Here is an 18,360-nt window from a genome sequence, read left to right on the forward strand (position 1 = left end):
CGACAAGGATGTATACTGTCACCTTGCTTATTTAATATATATGCAGAGTACATCATGCGAAATGCTGGCCTGGATGAATCACAAGCGGGAATTAAGATTGCTGGGGAAAAGATCAACAACCTCAGATATGCAGACGATACCACTCTAATGGCAGAAAGTGAAGAGGACCTAAAGAGCCTCTTGCTCAGGGTAAAAGAGGAGAGCGCAAAAGTGGGCTTGAAGCTCAACATCAAAAAAACTAAGATCATGGCATCCGGCCCCATCACTCCTTGGCAAATAGAAGGGGAAGTCGTGGAAGTGGTGACAGACTTCACGTTCCTGGGATCCCAGATCACCGCAGACTGTGACAGCAGTCATGAAATTAAAAGACGCCTGCTCCTTGGGAGGAAAGCGATGGCGAACCTAAACAGCATGATAAAAAGTAGAGACATCACCCTGCCAACAAAAGTCCGCATGGTCAAAGCAATGGTATTCCCAGTAGTCATGTATGGCTGTGAGAGTTGGACTATAAGGAAGGCCGAGCGCCGAAGAATAGATTCTTTTGAACTATGGTGCTGGAGGAGACTCTTGAGAGTCCCTTGGACTGCAAGAAGAACAAATCAGTCAATCCTCAAAGAAATCAACCCTGACTGTTCCCTGGAAGGCCAGATAATGAAACTGAAGCTCAAATACTTTGGCCACCAAATGAGAAGGGAGCACTCACTGGAGAAGACCCTGATGCTGGGAAAGATTGAAGGTCAAAGAAGACGGGGACGGCAAAGGATGAGATGGTTAGACAGTGTCATAGATGCAACGAACATGAAATTGAGCCAACTTCAGAGGACGGTAGGAGGGCCTGGCGGGAGATGATCCATGGGGTCGCGAAGAGTCGAACTCGACTGTGCGACTGAACAACAACAACAAAAAGGGATTCTTTAGCCTTTCCTCGTAGGAAAGGTGTTCCAATGCCCTAATCGTCTTGGTTGCCCTATTCTGTATTTTCCCCTGCTCTGCAATATCCACTTCGAGATACGGTGACTAGAACTGCACACAGGATTCCAAATAAGGCTCTGCACAACAGCATTACAATGTTGGCTGTTTTAGGCTCGGCCCCTTTACTATAAATCCCCAGCACGGAGTCTGTCTTCTTCACTGCTGCCACACAATGAGTTGCAGTTTTCACAGAACTTTTTACTACCACCCCAAGATCTTTTTCCATTTCAGACTCCAGCAGTTTAGATCCTAACAGCATATATTCAAAGTTGGGATGGTTTGGGGTTTTTTTTTTTTTGTTTGCTCCTATGTGGAAAAAAACCCTCACTTTAAATACATGCTGATCGGGTCTGAATTGTCATGGACTGAGAGGGAAAGATTCCTGGGGGTTGCCATCTATCTAAGGCACAGGAAATGCTCCACATATGGGGTGGGTGGGAAGGATGGGGCCAGGAACTGAGGGATAATTCCCTTGTTGTCTGCAACTAATTCGAGGGACAACTTTCAAAGGAACTCAGCTGCTAAGGCAGATTTCCACCATTGGACTTTTTCAAAACCTTCTCAGACCAAATCACACAGCACCAATAAAGCTTACCACCCTGCAAGTTTGAAACTCCCCCCCCCCACATATATATAGCTTCTCTAGTAACCACCTGGCAAGAAGGCGGATTGCAAACCCCAAGAGGAGACTCTGCCTTTTCAAGAACCCCATTGTAGAGGGAAGCAATGAAGTTTAACACAGATCCCTCACTCACCACTAAACCCCATCGTCTGACAAACATTTGCTTAGCAGACTTACAGGAATAGAGCGCACCAGGAAAAAGCAGCACGTTAGCTCCAAAGCAAGGGGTCTTAGGCCAGGTGCTGGGCTGTTCAAATGCTATGTTGCCAATTTGCAACTCTCAGACTGTATTATTGGTGTTGGCAAAAAATATGTGCTTGGGAGGATAAAGAAAGGTGAGAGCATTACAGGAGACCCCCCCAGGGCAGTTATCATCAACACACTGGAAGGCTGTATGAGACCCAGTGTGATGTAGTGCTGTTGGACTAGGATCTGGGAGACCAGGGTTCAACTTGGGCCATGGAAGCTCGCTGGGTGACCTTGGGCCAGTCACACTCTCTCAGCCTAACCTACCTTATAAGGTTGTTGTTAGGATAAAATGAAAGAGAGGAGAACAACATAAGCTACTTTGGGTCCCCAGCGGGAAGAAAGGCTGGGTATAAATACAATATTGCAGTGCAAAAGTTAGAGAACTGGATTAGGCTGTGAGGGATGCGGGTTCGAATGCCCACTCCACCATAGTTCTCTCGGTGGCTGCGGGCCAGAGGCTCTTTCTCGCTCAGCCTCAGCTAACTCGCAGGGTGGTTGCACAGATAAAACATGAAATTCCGCTGCCCTCAGAGAAGATCAGCCTAAACAGATAATCTGTCAAGAGGCTGTTGCCTGGTTGCCTTTATGGAATTTAACTCATCTATTTATTTTCATTACTGGTTCATCATTCATAGTGGGACTTGAGGTGGATTACAAGTACAAGACTTGCCTCCAGGAGACAGGGCAGCCAGTAAAGTGATACAGCCTTGGGCTTTCCTTAACTTACAGTGCACTTTGTGGGCATGCATGCACTGGCAGTCTGAGTTGCCAACCTCCCGGTGGGGCCTGGAGATCTGAAAGGATACCCAATATCTTGAACTTAGGCAGATCACGAGAAGTGAGGGCAGGAAGGGCTGCATCAGTGCTTAGTTCTTGTGGCCCTTCCTTACACACCCAGGGAAATGCTGATTGCCACTTTGGGGTCAGGAAGCCATTTTTCTCCAGGCCAGTTTGGCTGGAGATCCTGGAGGGGTTCTTTTTATCATCTTCTGGGCATGGAACTGGGGTCACTGTGTGTGTGTGTGCGGGGGGAGGTATTTGAGAATTTCCTGCATTGTGTAGCAGGGGGGTGGACTAGATGACCCCGTGGGTCCCTTCCAACACCATGCTTCTATCCAGAGATCAGTTCACCTGGGGGGAAAATGGCATCTTTGGAAGATAAGACCCCCCACAGCATTATACCCACGCTGAGGTCCCTCCACAGGCTCTACCCTCTAATCCCCAGGAATTTCCCGAGCTGGCAGGCGGCAACCCGAGCTGGCAGGCGGAGAGAGAGGGGAGCATTCCTACTGAGGACTAGCCGAGGGGACAGACGTACAGCAGGGGGAAAGGAGGGACGCCCGCAATCCAAGCCTCCTCACCTGCCCTTCAGCGGGGCTCTCGCCGCTTCTCCCGCCTCTTTCCCCTTCCACCAGCGACGGAATCCGCAGCCAGCCACACGCAACGACGACACACTTCCGGGTCACCTCGGCGGCTCTTCCGGCTCAGAGCGGAAGTGAGAGCGGAAGGGGCGGGGCGTAAGGGCTGCGCGGGCGGCGGCGGCACCATCGAGGGCGCGGCGGCCAGAGGGGCGCCGGTGGGGCGCGGCGGCCGGGCGCGATGCGGTACAACGAGCGGGAGCTGCTCTCGCTGTCGCGGCAGCCGGCCGAGAAGGCGGCCGAGATCCTCATGCGGGCCCCCAAGAAGGGGAGCGGTGAGAGGCGGGGCGCGGGGTGGTGTGACGTCACGGGGACACATCCGGGTCCCCCCCCCACCCTTTCCCCGGCTTGGGAAGAACGGCCTCTAACAGGGCTGTTCAAGTTACTCGTCCTCAGTGCGGGAAGCGGGTTGATTTCCCTCTCCCTGGTCCCTTTGGGTCTCGGAAAGGGGGGAAAGGGTTTTAACTTGTTTATTAAGGATTTGGAGTTCGGAGTCAGCAGCGAAGTGGCTAAATCTGCAGATGACACAAAGTTGTTCAGGGTGTTATGCTGGGGATTATTGGGAAAGGAGTTGAAAACAAATCAGCCAATATCATCATGCCCCTGTATAAATCGATGGTGCGACCTCATTTGGAGTACTGTGGACGGTTCTGGTCACCACACCTCAGAAAGGATATTATAACATTGGAAAAAGTGCAGAAAAGGGCAACTAGAATGATAAAAGGGTTGGAACACTTTCCCTATGAAGAAAGGTTAAAGTGCTTGGGGCTCTTTAGCTTGGAGAAACGACATCTGAGGGGTGACACGATGGAGGTTTATAAGATTATACCTGGGATAGAGCAGGTAGAGAAGGAAGTCCTTTCCTCCCTTTCTCATAGTATGAGAACTCGTGGGCACTCCATGAAATTGCTGAGCGGTCGGGTTAGAACAGACAAAAGGAAGTCCTTCTTCACCCAAAGAGTGATGAACACATGGAATTCACTGCCGCAGGAGGTGGCGGCGGCTACAAGCATGGACAGCTTCAAGTGGGAATTAGATAAGCATATGGAGCAGAGGTCCATCAGTGGCTATTAGCCACAAGGTATAGACAGGAACTCTTGGTCTGGGGCAAGTGATGCTCTGTATTCTTGGTGCTTGGGGGGGGGCAACAGTGGGAGGGCTTCTAGTGTCCTGGCCCCACTGCTGAACGTCCTGATGGCCTGATCCAACATTGGCTTCTCTTATGTTCACGTGTGGGGCTAGTCTCCCTCTCTCTGTGTTTTGCAGTATTGCTTTTCTAAGCCCTGGGCTGATGAGCATACTGGGGACTGAACAGGTCCTTTTCTCTTTGCAGTACTGAAGAAGCGCCTTGTGAAGCTGGTTGTCAATTTCCTTTTTTACTTCCGAACAGATGAAGCAGAGGTAAAATGGCATTTGCCCCCTCTTGCAGTTGTTTGCCGCAAGGACAGCCTTCGAGGTGTCATTCAAACAGCAGTGGCATGTATGCATTGCCTATAGTAAGATGTAGTGCAGGTTTCCCCAAGGTGGTGCACGCCCACTGACACCTTTCCTGGTGCTTGCCAAGTGTTTTTAGAAAGTGGAAGGTCGGGCTTTTGCCCAGCAAGACTTCTGATTGGCCATTGGAAATTTGATTGGCAGTGCATCTATTTAAAAAATTCCGCTATGGCAGCAGCTGCCACTACAACACACGAATCATCACTATGTGCCTGAAGGTAAGCTGTGGCAGCATTTTAGTTGCTGCCCCCACCACACTGTGTCAGAATTCTGAAGGTGCCCATAGGCTCAAAAAGCTTGAGGACACCTGGTATAGTGGTTAGATTCCCGGACTTAGAATTGTGGAGACCAATGCTCCCTCTAAGCTGTGGAGTCTTGTGAGCAACAATTCTGCTTTGTGAGCTACTGGCATTCAAGTTGTGAGCGAGCGATTTGGCTACTGCATAAATCAGTTTGCTCTGGAGCCATCCTTCCAGAGCGAAGACAGAAATGGGTGAGCTGCAGGCTAAAAAAATGTGAGCTAGCTCACACTAACTCAGCTTAGAGGGAACACTGGTAGAGACCTGGGTTCCAATCCCTACTCTGCCAGTGCTTGCCAAGTGTTTTTAGAAAGTGGAAGGTCGGGCTTTTGCCCAGCAAGACTTCTGATTGGCCATTGGAAATTTGATTGGCAGTGCATCTATTTAAAAAATTCCGCTTTGGCAGCAGCTGCCACCACCACACACGAATCGTCACTGTGTGCCTGAAGGTAAGCTGTGGGCAGCCTTTTAGTTGCTACCCCCACCACACTGTGTCAGAATTCTGAAGGTGCCCATAGGCTCAAAAAGCTTGAGGACTCCTGGTATAGTGGTTAGATTCCCAGACTTAGAATTGTGGAGACCAATGCTCCCTCTAAGCTGTGGAGTCTTGTGAGCAACAATTCTGCTTTGTGAGCTACTGGCATTCAAGTTGTGAGCGAGCGATTTGGCTACTGCATAAATCAGTTTGCTCTGGAGCCATCCTTCCAGAGCGAAGACAGAAATGGGTGAGCTGCAGGCTAAAAAAATGTGAGCTAGCTCACACTAACTCAGCTTAGAGGGAACACTGGTAGAGACCTGGGTTCCAATCCCTACTCTGCCATGAAGCATACTGGATGACCTTGGGCCGGTCACCCTCTCCTTCTGCTTCCCCAACCTCACAGGACTGTTGTGAGGACATAAGTCACCCTGAGCAAATCGGAGGGAGGCAGAATTTTTAAAAAGTGTCCTGGAGTGACATCTGTATGGTCTAGCACATGGAGCTTGTAAGTCTGGGTCTTTGAGGGCTCCGGTGCCTAAGTCAGGAAGCACAGGCCCCTCTGTGACACCAGAGCAGCTGAGCTAATGGCAGCCAGAGAGGCCATGAGATCAGCATGGACTGGATTCTATTAATACTATTGATTGTGCCAACTCGAGATAAGTAAATCTCCACCCAAACTGGCAATCCATCTGAATCTCTCTCTCTCTCTCTGGGTCTGTCTATAGCCCATTGGTGCTTTGCTGTTGGAACACTGCAGAATCCACCAAGAAGAAAGCAATGTTTTTTCTATCGGTGAGTCCTGGGGGAAATGGGCAGGGAGGGAAGGGGTTTGTAGGGACGTATGTGACCCTGGGTACTTTTCTGGGGGATGTGAGCAGTTTTCAGTGGAACGGGAGCCTTGGTTTATTCATTAAATTTGTTAATCACCCATTCCCTGCAGTGCCGGGATGTGAGCGATGTACATCTTTCATAAAAACATCAGGATAAAACAATTAAAACGTTAACAACATATTTCAAGCAAGAAGATGGCATATATCCATCGGTCCCATTTCAGACTGCTGGCCGCTCTGCAGGCAGGGGAAAGGAGGGCAAAACAGATAGGAAAAGCAATTGGAGCAAAAAAAGGGTGCCGGCTGTGATGGAGACCTCGCTGAGAGAGGAAAGAGGAGAGTGCTGCCTAAGGGGCAGAGGCAGCCGAGGCCCCTGTTGCTGTTCACGTTGGATTCGTGGGTTTGAAGAGCCTGCCTCAACTCCTGGGGGAGTGAAGCTACTCCTCCACATGCATCTGCTGGTGTGACCTTGGGTCAGTCTCAAGTTCTCTCAGAGTCGTTCTCTCACGAGCAGTCCTTGAAAGAGCTCTCTCAGCCCCACCTACCTCACAGGGTGTCTGTTGTGGGGAGGGGAAGGGAAAGGAGATGGTAAGCCGCTCTGAGACTCCTTTGGGTAGCGAAGGGCGGGGGATAAATCCAATCCCTTCTTCTTCACAATGGGACGGGTGGCAATGCTCCCTCTAAGCCGTGGAGTCCTGTGAGCAAAAATTCTACTTTGCGAGCTCCTGGCAGTTGTGAGCGAGCGATTTGGCAGCTGCATAAATTAGCTTGCTCCAGAGCCCTCCTTCCTGAGCTAAGGCAGAGGCTAAACTGTGAGCTAGCTCATACTAACTCATCTTAGAGGGAACACTGACGGGCGGGTGTTGGTTTTGCCTATCCAGGTTTTCTCGAAGAGCCCGACAGGAAGTACTACTTTGAGTGTGACACCGCCGAGCAGTGCCAGGAATGGATCGAGGTGCTGCGGAGAGCCAGGTGAGGCTGCCTGCATCGATCCTTCATGCTGCCGTGGGGGGAAGGCTCCGGGTCCCACAGCTCTCACAGAACATCCAAAGGATGCCCGGAACGTCCTTCAGTGCGCGATCTCCCAAAGCAACCTTCTTTCGTAGCAGATGCACGTCAGGGCCCCTCAAATGCTTTTTCAGCCAGTGGGGCTGTTTGGTGTAGTGGTGAATAGTGGTGGACTCTAATCTGGGAGAACCGGGTTTCATTCCCCACTCCTCTACATGCAGCTGCTGGTGTGTCCTTGGGTCGGTCACAAGTTCTCTCAGAGCTGTTCTCTCAAGGGCCGTTCTCGAGAGAGCTCTCTCAGCCCCACCTAGCAGTGCTCCCTCTAAGCTGAGTTAGTGTGAGCTAGCTCGCAGTTTTCTAGCCTCCAGCTCACACATTTTTGTCTTAGTTCAGGAAGGAGGGCTCCAGAGCAAATGGATGCACGGAGTAGCCAAATTGCTCGCTCACAACTTCAGTGCCAATTGCTCACAAAGTAGAATTTTTGCTCCCTAGACTTCACAGCTTAGAGGGAGCATTGCTCACGGGGTGTCTGTTGTGGGGAGGGGAAGGGGAGAGGAGATTGTAAGCCGCTCTGAGACTCCTTCAGGTAGCGAAGCCAGTCTGGTGTCATGGTTAAGTGCACGGACTCTAATCTGGGAGAACCGGGTTTGATTCCCCACTCCTCTGCTTGCACCTGGCTGGATGACCTTGGGCAAGCCATAGTTCTGATAAGAGCTGTTCTTGAAAAAGAGCAGTTTCGATCAAGAGCTCTCTCAGCCCCACCTACCTCACAGGGTGTCTGTTGTGGGGAGGGGAGGGGGAGGGAAAGTAGTTTGTAAGCCGCTTTGAGACACCTTTGGGTAGTGAAGGGTGGGGTATAAATCCAATCTCTTCCTCCTCTTCTTTTTCTCTTGTCATACTAGGATTTGGGAGGCTCAGGGTTCAAGGCCCCACTCAACCAGGAAGGCCCTTGGGTAGCCTCTTTGTCTGGCCTACCTCACAAGGTGGTTGTGAAGGGGAGAGGCAGGTCCACTTGGTGGAACTCCTTAGAGGACGAACCTTAGCTGGATATTGCTGCCAGCGGAGCTCAGCCCGCCAACCCCCCAGGGGGAAAACGACTTCTGAACAGTTTTCCATCTTTCCTAGAATTCGTCAGGCCCAGTGGTAGAGGCAGATGGTTTTGTCCAGTGTCCTTCCAGCACTTCCTAAGACATTATCTTTTTTTGGGGGGGGGATTATGATGCTAAAAGCGTCATCCTCTTTCTGTGAAGCCCTTTTCTCCGAGCCTGCACACCCTGTTCCAGTCCTGTGTCCCCGGCCAGTGGTTCCGCGAGCACAAAGATCTGCAGCTGTGGAATGCTGTTTCCTTGCTTGCCACGGTAGCCCACTCGGCTCCCTCCCCCCCAAAATCGGGGTCCTGGGGGCTCCCCTGGAAGAGTGCTGGGAGGGAATTTCAGTCACGCTCCCCGGGCAGAAATCCTAGCCGGGACCCAAGCTCACTTGCGGTTGGAGGGGGGGGGGGGAAAGAGCTCTGGAGAATTTTCCAAGCATCTGCACTGTTATCACATTTATATAACTATCATACAGAAAAGAAGGGAAAGTGAAATAGGACATAGATATATAAGAATTCAGGGCCTCTTTCCTGCAATCACAGGGAAGGGCTGGTGAGAAGAGTCACTTCACCAATTCAGGTTCTGATATAGGTGCGAGGATTTGTTAAACCCGCTTTGTTTCGTAGCGGAGGGGATGTTTCCCACCCTCCCTGTCGGTCCTGTCCGCTCCTTCTGGAGAGCAAATCCCTGCTTCCATTGCAGACGGGTGTTCCGGAGCTGATCTGTGCCAGGATGCCTTTCACTGTTTGACACTCCGGGTCCCATTGCCACCCTGAAGCTGGTGGTCAATTCTGAGACGCCTCGCTTCATTCCCCGGGGAGTTCTGCCTGCCACAAAGCGCCTTGGCCCCTCGACTTCCTAAAAGTTTCCTCTCCCCCTTCCCCTCTTCCTCCTCCTCCTTTCTGGCCTAGCGACCCACGTCAGAGAAAGTCGTAAGCCCACTTTTGGGGTCCCTGAGACAGGGTTGCCAGTCCCCAGGTGGCGGCTGGAGATCTCCCGGAACCACAACTGGTCTCTAGGTACAAGAGATCCGTTCCCCTGGAGAAATTGGCTGCTTTGGAGGGTGGACTCCGTGGCATTATACCCCACTGTGGTCTCTCTCCTCCTCAGACCCCACCCTCCCCAGACTCCACCACCGAAATCTGGCAATCCTAGTTTGACAAGAAATGGTGTTAGGTTATCTTCGGCTTCTCTTATGTAGTCTGCTTAGGGCAGGATGCATCTTGGCTTCTCCTGGCAATTGCACACTGGAAAACCCACCTCTCCTCTGTCCCCCCATCATGTTATCCCGTCCTTTGTCCAAGGAGCTCAGGGTGACACACACCTAGGGGGTCCCCCCCCCCCCCCCCTATAAAAAAAAAACACACACCTAGGGGAAACACCCCCCCCCCAATTTAAGTAAAAAGTAAAGGTAAAGGTTCCCTTGCTCGAAAGCCAGTCGAATCCGACTCTAGGGTTGCGGTGCTCATCTCCATTTCAAAGCTGAAGAGCCAGCGCTGTCCGAAGACGTTTCCATGGTCATGTGGCCGGCATGACTAAACACCAAGGCGCTCGGAACGCTGTTACCTTCCCACCGAAGTGGTACCTATTTATCTACTTGCAATTTCTTGCTTTCGAACTGCTAGGTTGGCAGGAGCTGGAAGTAGAGACGGGAGCTCACTCCGTCATGCGGCACACTCGGGTCTCGAACTGCTGAACTACTGACCTTCCACAGCCTGCAGTTCAGCGTCTTAACCACTTGAGCCACCGGAGCTCCCCAATTTAAGTACAGACCGACAATTCTCATGAGGTTAGCTAGGCGGAGTGCAGCCGTCCCAGGAAGCATTGTGACAGAATGGAGGATCCGAACTCGGCTCTCCCCACTCATGCCACCCCTGCACCCTTCTCTCGGACTGCTCTGTGACCAGTCATGCCCCGCTCCCCCTCGCCCCCCACCCATACCTTCTGGAAGCTGTGAGGTCAGCCGTTCCGTTCTCCCTTCCGCCTGCAGTTACGAGTTCATGCGAAGCAGCCTGGTGTTCTATCGGAACGAGATCCAGAAGATGACGGGGAAGGTGAGCGGGGGCTTTGGGGTGGCGTTCGTGGGGAGGGGCCGTGGCTCAGCGGCAGAGCGTCTGCTCGGTATGCAGAAGGTGCCAGGTTCAGTCCCAGGTATCCCCAGTTAAAAGGGGTAGGTGACGGGAGAAGGCCTCCGCCTGAGACCCCGGGGAGCTGCTGCCAGTCTTGAGTAGGCAGTACTGACCACCTCGAGTAGACAGTACTTGGCCACCAGCCAGTTTGGTGTAGTGGTTCGGAGCAGCAGACTGCAATCTGGGAAAACCGGGTTTGATCCCCCACTCCACCATGTGCAGCCAGCTGGTTGACCCTGGGTCAGTCGCAAGTTCTCTCGGCGCTCTCTCAGGCCCCTCCTGCCTCACAGGGTGTCTGTTGTGGGGAGAGGAAGGGAAAGGGGATTGGAAGTCACTCTGTGACTCCTTTGTAGTGAAGGGCGGGGTATAAATCCAATCTCCTCCTCCTTCTTGATGGATTGCTGGTCCGATTCGACCATAGACAAGGTGGGTAAGCAATGGGAAAGACCTCAGCTCAAGACCCCGGGGGGGCATTGTTCCCTCTAAGCTGAGTTCGTGTGAGCTAGCTCACAGTTTTTAGCCTCTAGCTTGCACGTTTTTGTCCTAGCTCAGGACAGAGCAAATTAATCTAGGCAGCAGCCAGATTGCTCGCTCACCACTTTAATGCCAGCAGCTCACAAAGTAGACTTCTTGCTCACGAGACTCCATGGCTTAGAGGGAGCATTGCTGGGGAGTACTGACTAGACAGGGCTGACCTTGATGGACCGATGGTGTGATTCAGTACACGGCAGCTTCATTAAAGGGACAAGAGGACAGAGCTGGGATGGGAACTAGGGGTGTGCAAAAAAAAAATAAAAAAATTCAGCCGGATTCGGATTCCGCCGAATCGGGCAGAATCAATTTCGGCCGGCATGTCAATTTCGGCAGTACCAGCCTATTCAGGAGTCTTTCCGCCAGCTGAATGTCAGTTTCAGCCCCATTATATCCTATGGGCCATGGTGGGAAAAAAAGTTACTTTTTTCCCACCATGGAGAACAATGGACGAAATAGGGGCAACCTGTTTGGGGGGCAGTAGAATTGGACCCCCTGGTCCAATGTTCTTGAACCTTGGTTGGTATCTTGGGGAGAGGCTCCAGCAGCTACCCTGCGAGTTTGGAGCCTCTCCCTCAAACCCCCTCCCCTCCAGCCCCCAGAATTTACCCTATGTTTTCACCATTGACTTCAATGGCCCATAGGATATAATGGGGCTAAATTGCCATCGAAATTCGGCAGCAATTCGGAGGCAAGCCGATTCAGAATCTGAATCGGCCTGCAGCAGCCCGAAAGGGGTCTGAATGCGCCATTTCCGGGGGTGCATTCGGTTCGGACAAACCGAATGCACATCCCTAATGGGAACGCCCAGCTGAGGCCAGAGAGTGCCAATCAGGGGCTTTGTGGCTTGGGTCATGCCTGCTGGCATCAAGAGTTACTCCCCCCCACCATGGCCAAGACTCAATTTATGAGGCCAGGCAGCTGCATCTGGAGGAAGCAGCGGAGCGTAGGGTCAGCTTATGGCTCTTGGAAGTCATTAACATAAGAACATAAGAGAAGCCAATGCTAGATCAGGCCAATGGCCCATCCAGTCTAACATTCTGTCACACAGTGGCCAAAAATACCAGGTACCATCAGGAGGTCCAGCAGTGGGGCCAGGACAGTAGAAGCCCTCCCACTGTTGACACCCCCCCCCCAAGCACCAAGAATACAGAGCATCACTTGCCCCAGACTGAGAGTTCCAATCTATACCTTGTGGCTAATAGCCACTGATGGACCTCTGCTCCATATGTTTATCCAGCTCCCTCTTGAAGCTGTCTGTGCTTGTAGCCGCCACCACCTCCTGTGGCAGTGAATTCCATGTGCTAATCACTCTTTGGGTGAAGAAGGACTTCCTTTTATCCGTTCTAACCCGACCACTGAGGAGTTTCATGGAGTGCCCAGGAGTTCTTGTCTTGTGAAAAAAGACTGGCATTCTTGGTGGTGGGGTGGATGGGTATTGCATGCTTCCAGGGAAGTTGGCGGAGAGGCGTGCCCTTTGCTGGTGCCACGCATCCCTCCTTGCCGCCTTCTCTGCCAGGGTGCCCACTCTCTGTCCCTTTCTCCCCTTGGCCACAGGATCCTTTGGAGCAGTACGGCATCTCCGAAGAAGCTCGTTTCCAGCTGGGCGTAGGGAAGCTGTGAGCCCGGACCGTTGGCCCCCCCACACTGGCCACGAGGACTGAATTGCCAAGCCCCCTCAGTGGGAAGGAGGCGGCCGTACACTGGAATTTAGCCAAGTGACATTCGCCCGTTGGTTTTTGCCTTCAAGCAGAGGCGGCTTTATAGGGTTTTTTTTAAAATAAGGGAATCTCAGCTCTACGCGGCTCCTCCGACCTATCTAGGTGCTCACTGGTGTTGCTTCCAGTCCTTGGTTGGGGGGAAAAAAACAACCTACCTCGATATTACCTTTAATTTCCAAATTGTGTGCTTGGAGAAATTTAGTAGGCCCTGTAAACCTAACCGTGAGACGCCTGCTGCGGCTCCGGCTGCTTCAATTTGTTCAGCTTTTGGTGGGTGGCAAGTAACAAAGAGAGCGTTCAGTCATTTCTGATATGACACAGGTGGAAGCTGCCGGTCACCTCCCTGCATGAGGTGCTCTAGATCGGTGCTCACCTGGCTGAGAGAACCAAGGACTGAAGGCACCTCTGGTTTTGAGTCTGGGCCGCTCAGAAATCTGGGACATGATTGGGTAACTCCATATGACTAGGGGAGGTTTTGCAGGATATAGATTGTACACCCTCAAAACATTGGCATCCGACGGCCCCCAATTCTGTCAACTTTTTGGATCGGATCTGAAAGGCATGGGCAGTGTTCAAGCAGAGCAGCACTGGCGCTTTGCTAGTCTGGGATTTGCGGCTTGCCCCCACGCAGCGCAGCCACTGTCTCTGCCAAACTTAGGCCGGCCCCAAAATGGGCACAGCAGAGTCTTTCCGAGCCCATGGCAGCATTCCCTTACTTCAATAGAGCACACAATTCCCCTGTCTTGTTGAATGTATGTAACAGACGCTGTGAAATTTTTGCGGGCATTCAGGACACTCCCCTGACCTTCTTCACTTAGTAGGTGGTTGGCTAAAGCACTCATGAAGCTTTTTTTTTTGGGGGGGGGGGTCTTAGCATTACCCACCAGCATCCAAAATCTCTCCTGGTTCCCCCCTTATGGGCTGCAGTGTCAGTGGCCAATTGCCACTGCTGTTCTTTGGAGCGAGAAAGGGACCTGTGTGTGCCATGATGTCACTTCCCCCCCCCCCAATAAAAACCGTTAAGTTTAATTTATAAGAGGAGTGGTGTGTAGTCTTTAAGAGCTGGTGGAGCACTGCGGCTAGGAAAGCCTGCATAACTTTGGACCGATCCCGCAGGGCTGTTGTGAAGAAAAATGGCATGTCAGGCATATCTTGAGGCCTCTAAAAAACCAACCAGGCAGCTGGCTCATGCATAAAAGGGTGGGGGGGGGGGGGGCAGAAAGGAAAATCTGTACACAGCACACGGCTTCGGGAAAGGACAAGCTCTGCCTCGAATCCACGCAGATAACTGCACCTGCCCTTCGGTTTGTTTAAACCTGTGGGGTCAGGACCCTAAAGTCCCTAATGGCTGCTGGCTTTAAAGTCACAGAAACAGAGATGGGGGGGGGTTGCCACCTGACGAGGGCAGAGTGGGGCTTGAACACAGCAGAAGCCTAGCAGCTATTCCATCCAGCTCACAGTCCCCCCTACTTGTGCAACACTGGCCAAGGCTGTTAAAAGTGATACAGGCTGATGCTGCTTTGTGTGTGTGAGAGAGAGAGAACGTGAAAGCAGACTCTTTAACATTTGTTCTTTGAGCCATGCAGCTCCCTAGATCCAGAAGTCCTTTCGGCAGCCTTAGAACCCTCATTCCAGCTGGGTCGTGTATTTATGGGGAAAGAGGTTCCAAGCTCAGGTTGCAGGAGCCCCACACCCCATTTTGCCTCAAGCAAACTGAGGGGCCACGGCTCACAGGCAGAGCGTCTGGCTTGGCATGCAGAAGGCCCCCAATCCCCGGCCTCTCCAGTTAAAAAAATCAGGTTGTAGGTGAAGCGAAAGACCCCAGCCTGGGACCCCGGAGAGCCGCTGCTGGTCTGAGTAGACAACACTGGCTTTGGTGGACCGATGGTTTGATTTCGCGTAGGGCGGCTTCATGTGTTCCAAGTCCTCCATCCTTTTGCGTTCCCCCTTCTCATCCTGGGCAGCCACGTTCCTTGCAATGTAAAAAACCCGCCAAACCCCGGGAGTTGACAGAGGAAGGTCCAGGCCCAGTATCAAAAAATCAAGGATACCATTTAGGATGCCCATTCCTAACTTCAGGCCCGAGTTAGAGGACTTCCAGAGCAAGCTAGAATCCCTGTGTGCATATGAGAGATCTGAGGCAGTAAGCTCTTCATTTTCATCCCCACTAGTTGAGCAGTCAAAATACTCTCCGGAGTTCAGCAAAACAGAGGAACTCGCATTAGCTGACCTCTGATTGTAACCTTAGGCTGCGGTCACACATGCTAAATAATCCCATTTTCAATCCACTTTCAGTGCACTTTCCAGCTGGATTTTTTACTGTGTGAACAGGCAAAATCCAGTTGGAAAGTACACTGAAAGTGGATTATTTAGTGGGTGTGACCACAGCCTTGAGAGCAGTGTTCCCTCTAAGCTGAGTTAGTGTGAGCTAGCTCACAGTTTTTTAGCCTCTGGCTCACACAATTTTGTCTAAGCTCAGAAAGGAGGGCTCCAGAGCAAACTAATTGATGCAGTAGCCATATCACTCACTCACAACTTTCATGCCAGTAGCTCACAAAGTAGAATTTTTGCTCACAAGACTCCACAGCTTAGAGGGAACATTGCTTGAGAGTGCCACCCACTCACCCCAAATTCCTGGTTTTCATCCCCACCCCTTCTTCCTCCAGTTCCTGGAACCAACTGAACGATTCAGAGGGTGTTCGTGACATAGAAAAAGGCATTTGCCGGTTCATCTTGTCCCGTATCCTTTTGCCAACAGTGGCCAATCTGATGTCTTCAGGAAGCCCGCAAACTGCCACTGCTTTTATTCCAAGGCAGACTGACTTTGGCTAGAGAAGAAGAAGAGATTGGATTTATACCCCACCCTTCAGTACCCAAGGGAGTCTCAGAGCGGCTCACAAACTCCTTTCCCTTCCCCCTCCCCAGAACAGACACCCTGGGAGGTGGGTGGGGCTGAGAGAACTCTGACAGAAACTGCTCTTTTTCAAGAAGACGAGATTGGATTTATCCCCCGCCCTTCAGTACCCAAAGGAGTCTCAGAGCGGCTGACAAACTCCTTTCCCTCCCCCTCCCCACAACAGACACCCTGTGAGGTAAAAGAAGAAGAGAAGAGATTGGATTTATACCCCTCCCTTCACTACCCAAAGGTGTCTCAGAGCGGCTTACAAACTCCTTTCCCTCCCCCTCCCCACAACAGACACCCTGTGAGGTAAAAGAAGAAGAGAAGAGATTGGATTTATACCCCTCCCTTCACTACCCAAAGGTGTCTCAGAGCGGCTTACAAACTCCTTTCCCTCCCCCTCCCCACAACAGACACCCTGTGAGGTAAAAGAAGAAGAGAAGAGATTGGATTTATACCCCTCCCTTCACTACCCAAAGGTGTCTCAGAGCGGCTTACAAACTCCTTTCCCTCCCCCTCCCCACAACAGACACCCTGTGAGGTAGGTGGGGCTGAGAGAGCTCTGACAGAAACTGCTCTTTTTCAAGGACAGCTCTTGTCAGAACTACGGCTTGCCCAAGGTCATCCAGCCAGGTGCAAGTGGAGGAGTGGGGAACTTAACCTCTACACCAAACTGGCTTCATTTTTGCTATTGTGGCTAACGGCCCTTGATAAAACCCCTCTACTATGGCCAGCTCTCCTCTTTTTTTTTTAAAAAAAGCCAGTCATTCCTGAGCGATTCATTCTCTAAAACTGCCAGAGCTCTTTTTAAAACAGATGTAAGCACTACAACAGTGGTACAGTATTAAAATACATACATTTTTAATATATAAAGACAAAACTTCAAAGCCTTTTTTTTTTTTCAAATTACAAATCGGGGTGAACTGCGCATGGGGACTCGGGGGGGAGATCAAAAGTAGAGGAGGTCAGGAAACCCACCCACCCCCAGCATTTTTATTTATTCTTTTTGCAGTGCAAAGAATGGGAACGGTGGTAAAATATATATAGATAAAATTATTACATACATATATACATACACGACAGAAGATCTCATGTGAATTCTATGGAAGAATGACATTAAATTTAAGCAACGGGTGGTGTTTTTTTAAAAAAAAAAAACAGAAAAAGAAACCCAAGACATGTTTTGAGGAGAGTGTGGATCTTTAAATAATTTTCATGGGCTAATGAGTATAGAGCAATTTCCTATTCCCTAGGAGAGGAACACATCCCGTAAACCCCCACCTCTATCAAAATGGGTACTCTTAAAACCCATTTTCAAATGGATTTTTTTTTTTTACATTTTAGAAATTAATTCCTGAGCAATAGCAATTTCCCATCGCTGACCCAAATTCCCTTATCGCCTCTCCCCATTCGGCAAGGCAGACTTCAACTCCTCTACAGAGCAAAACACCAGAACTCGTCTTAACTGGCCCCCAAAGGGCCAGCAGTCTCTCTCAAAAGGCCATAAATGTTGGGGAACACGTTCGCTGAGGTGTTCTACCCAACTCTCCTCTCTCTGTTCCAGAAACCACCACTGTCTAGCCGGGCTTCAATAGTTAGCTAGGGCTTACCTTCACAGAAAGGTTTATGAATTGGAAGGGAAAGTGTTTGGAGAGGGGGTTTTCCTACCGAAGAGGATCCTCACAAAATCCAACTCCCCCCACCCCCCACCCGAGTTTTTCTTGTTTATTCAAACTGAGCTACTAAACTGCTGTTCATCTCGGGTGGAGTTGAGAACTCTCCTGGGCAAACCTACTCATTGTTCAGGGGCCCAAATATCTAACAGGGGTTCTGTAGGACAACAAGTTTCAACGACTTGTTTGCCAGGCTAGATTCAGCAGAGTGGTTTGTAACCTTGGTGTTTTGTTTTCGAAGGCCTGATTCTGTGTCATGCACAATTAAGGGTGGGCGGGCGGAGGCGTAGAGAACAAACAGCACGTAACGTGAAGTTTCTCATCTACGAAATGCCCTCATTTCCCCCAAGGGCCACCAGATGTGCACACGTTCGCCCCCAAAAGCCCTCCTTCCTGAATTCTTTTAAACCTGTGCTTTAAAGAGAACCATACGTCCGTTGACTAAAACCTCCTCTCACAAATGCTACTGGCAGCGCACGAAACAGGACTTCCGGAGAAGTGGACCTCTCTCCCTGTTCCCCGACGACACTCCACTTTTAAGCCACGAGGCCAATCCCACGGGCTGCCGATCACCATTCGCCACATCTTCGCCACAAAAGTCCCTTAAAAAAATAGCTTCTTTTTTTTTTTGCAATATACTCGTGTGCTTCTGGGCTATGCTAGAAAACACAGAATAAAGGTGTTTTGACGGTTGTACACACACACACACACCCCGGATGAAAAAGCGGCCGGTAAACTCACGCATGCGCTGCAGCTCTGAAAATAATCCATGCATGAGCTGTGATTTATTTCCTGTGACCCCCTCCTCAACACACACACAAATACTCCAGTAAAGCAAGTGTTAAGACCAGCGCGAAGGAACAGGTTATTTCATAAAACTGGTTGGAAGAATCTAAGAGACTGTGATGGACGGGGAGGCGACTCCCAGGTTGGCAAGCACATTAAG

The 18,360-nt window shown here is 50.9% G+C and overlaps 2 protein-coding genes across 2 annotated transcripts in view; one reads left to right on the forward strand and one right to left on the reverse strand.

Moving 5' to 3' along the window:
* Window positions 1-3,281, reverse strand: part of SF3A2 (splicing factor 3a subunit 2) — a 28,994-nt gene extending 25,713 nt beyond the window's left edge. Inside the window, 1 exon segment of the mRNA XM_015425066.1 lies at window positions 3,205-3,281. The gene's annotated coding sequence lies outside the window, so the exon portion shown is untranslated.
* Window positions 3,282-3,392: 111 nt separating this feature from the next.
* On the forward strand, window positions 3,393-13,844 carry PLEKHJ1 (pleckstrin homology domain containing J1). Its single transcript, XM_015425065.1, has 6 exons — window positions 3,393-3,536; window positions 4,595-4,662; window positions 6,258-6,324; window positions 7,244-7,334; window positions 10,452-10,515; window positions 12,679-13,844. The coding sequence occupies exons 1-6, from the start codon at window positions 3,443-3,445 to the stop codon at window positions 12,742-12,744; spliced, it is 450 nt and encodes a 149-aa protein (XP_015280551.1). The 5' UTR covers window positions 3,393-3,442; the 3' UTR covers window positions 12,745-13,844.
* Window positions 13,845-18,360: the final 4,516 nt, after the last annotated feature.

This window comes from Gekko japonicus, unplaced genomic scaffold (genome assembly GCF_001447785.1).
Source record: "Gekko japonicus isolate JY-2015 unplaced genomic scaffold, Gekko_japonicus_V1.1 scaffold2858, whole genome shotgun sequence".
Classification (NCBI taxonomy): Eukaryota; Metazoa; Chordata; class Lepidosauria; order Squamata; family Gekkonidae; genus Gekko; species Gekko japonicus.

Bases quoted from the DNA above. Each gene is read 5' to 3' on its own strand.
- PLEKHJ1 (XM_015425065.1), top strand. From the start codon at position 3,443: ATGCGGTACAACGAGCGGGAGCTGCTCTCGCTGTCGCGGCAGCCGGCC. The intron at 4,663-6,257 runs GTAAAATGGCAT...GTCTGTCTATAG, and splicing joins TCCGAACAGATGAAGCAGAG to CCCATTGGTGCTTTGCTGTT. The intron at 10,516-12,678 runs GTGAGCGGGGGC...CCTTGGCCACAG, and splicing joins TCCAGAAGATGACGGGGAAG to GATCCTTTGGAGCAGTACGG.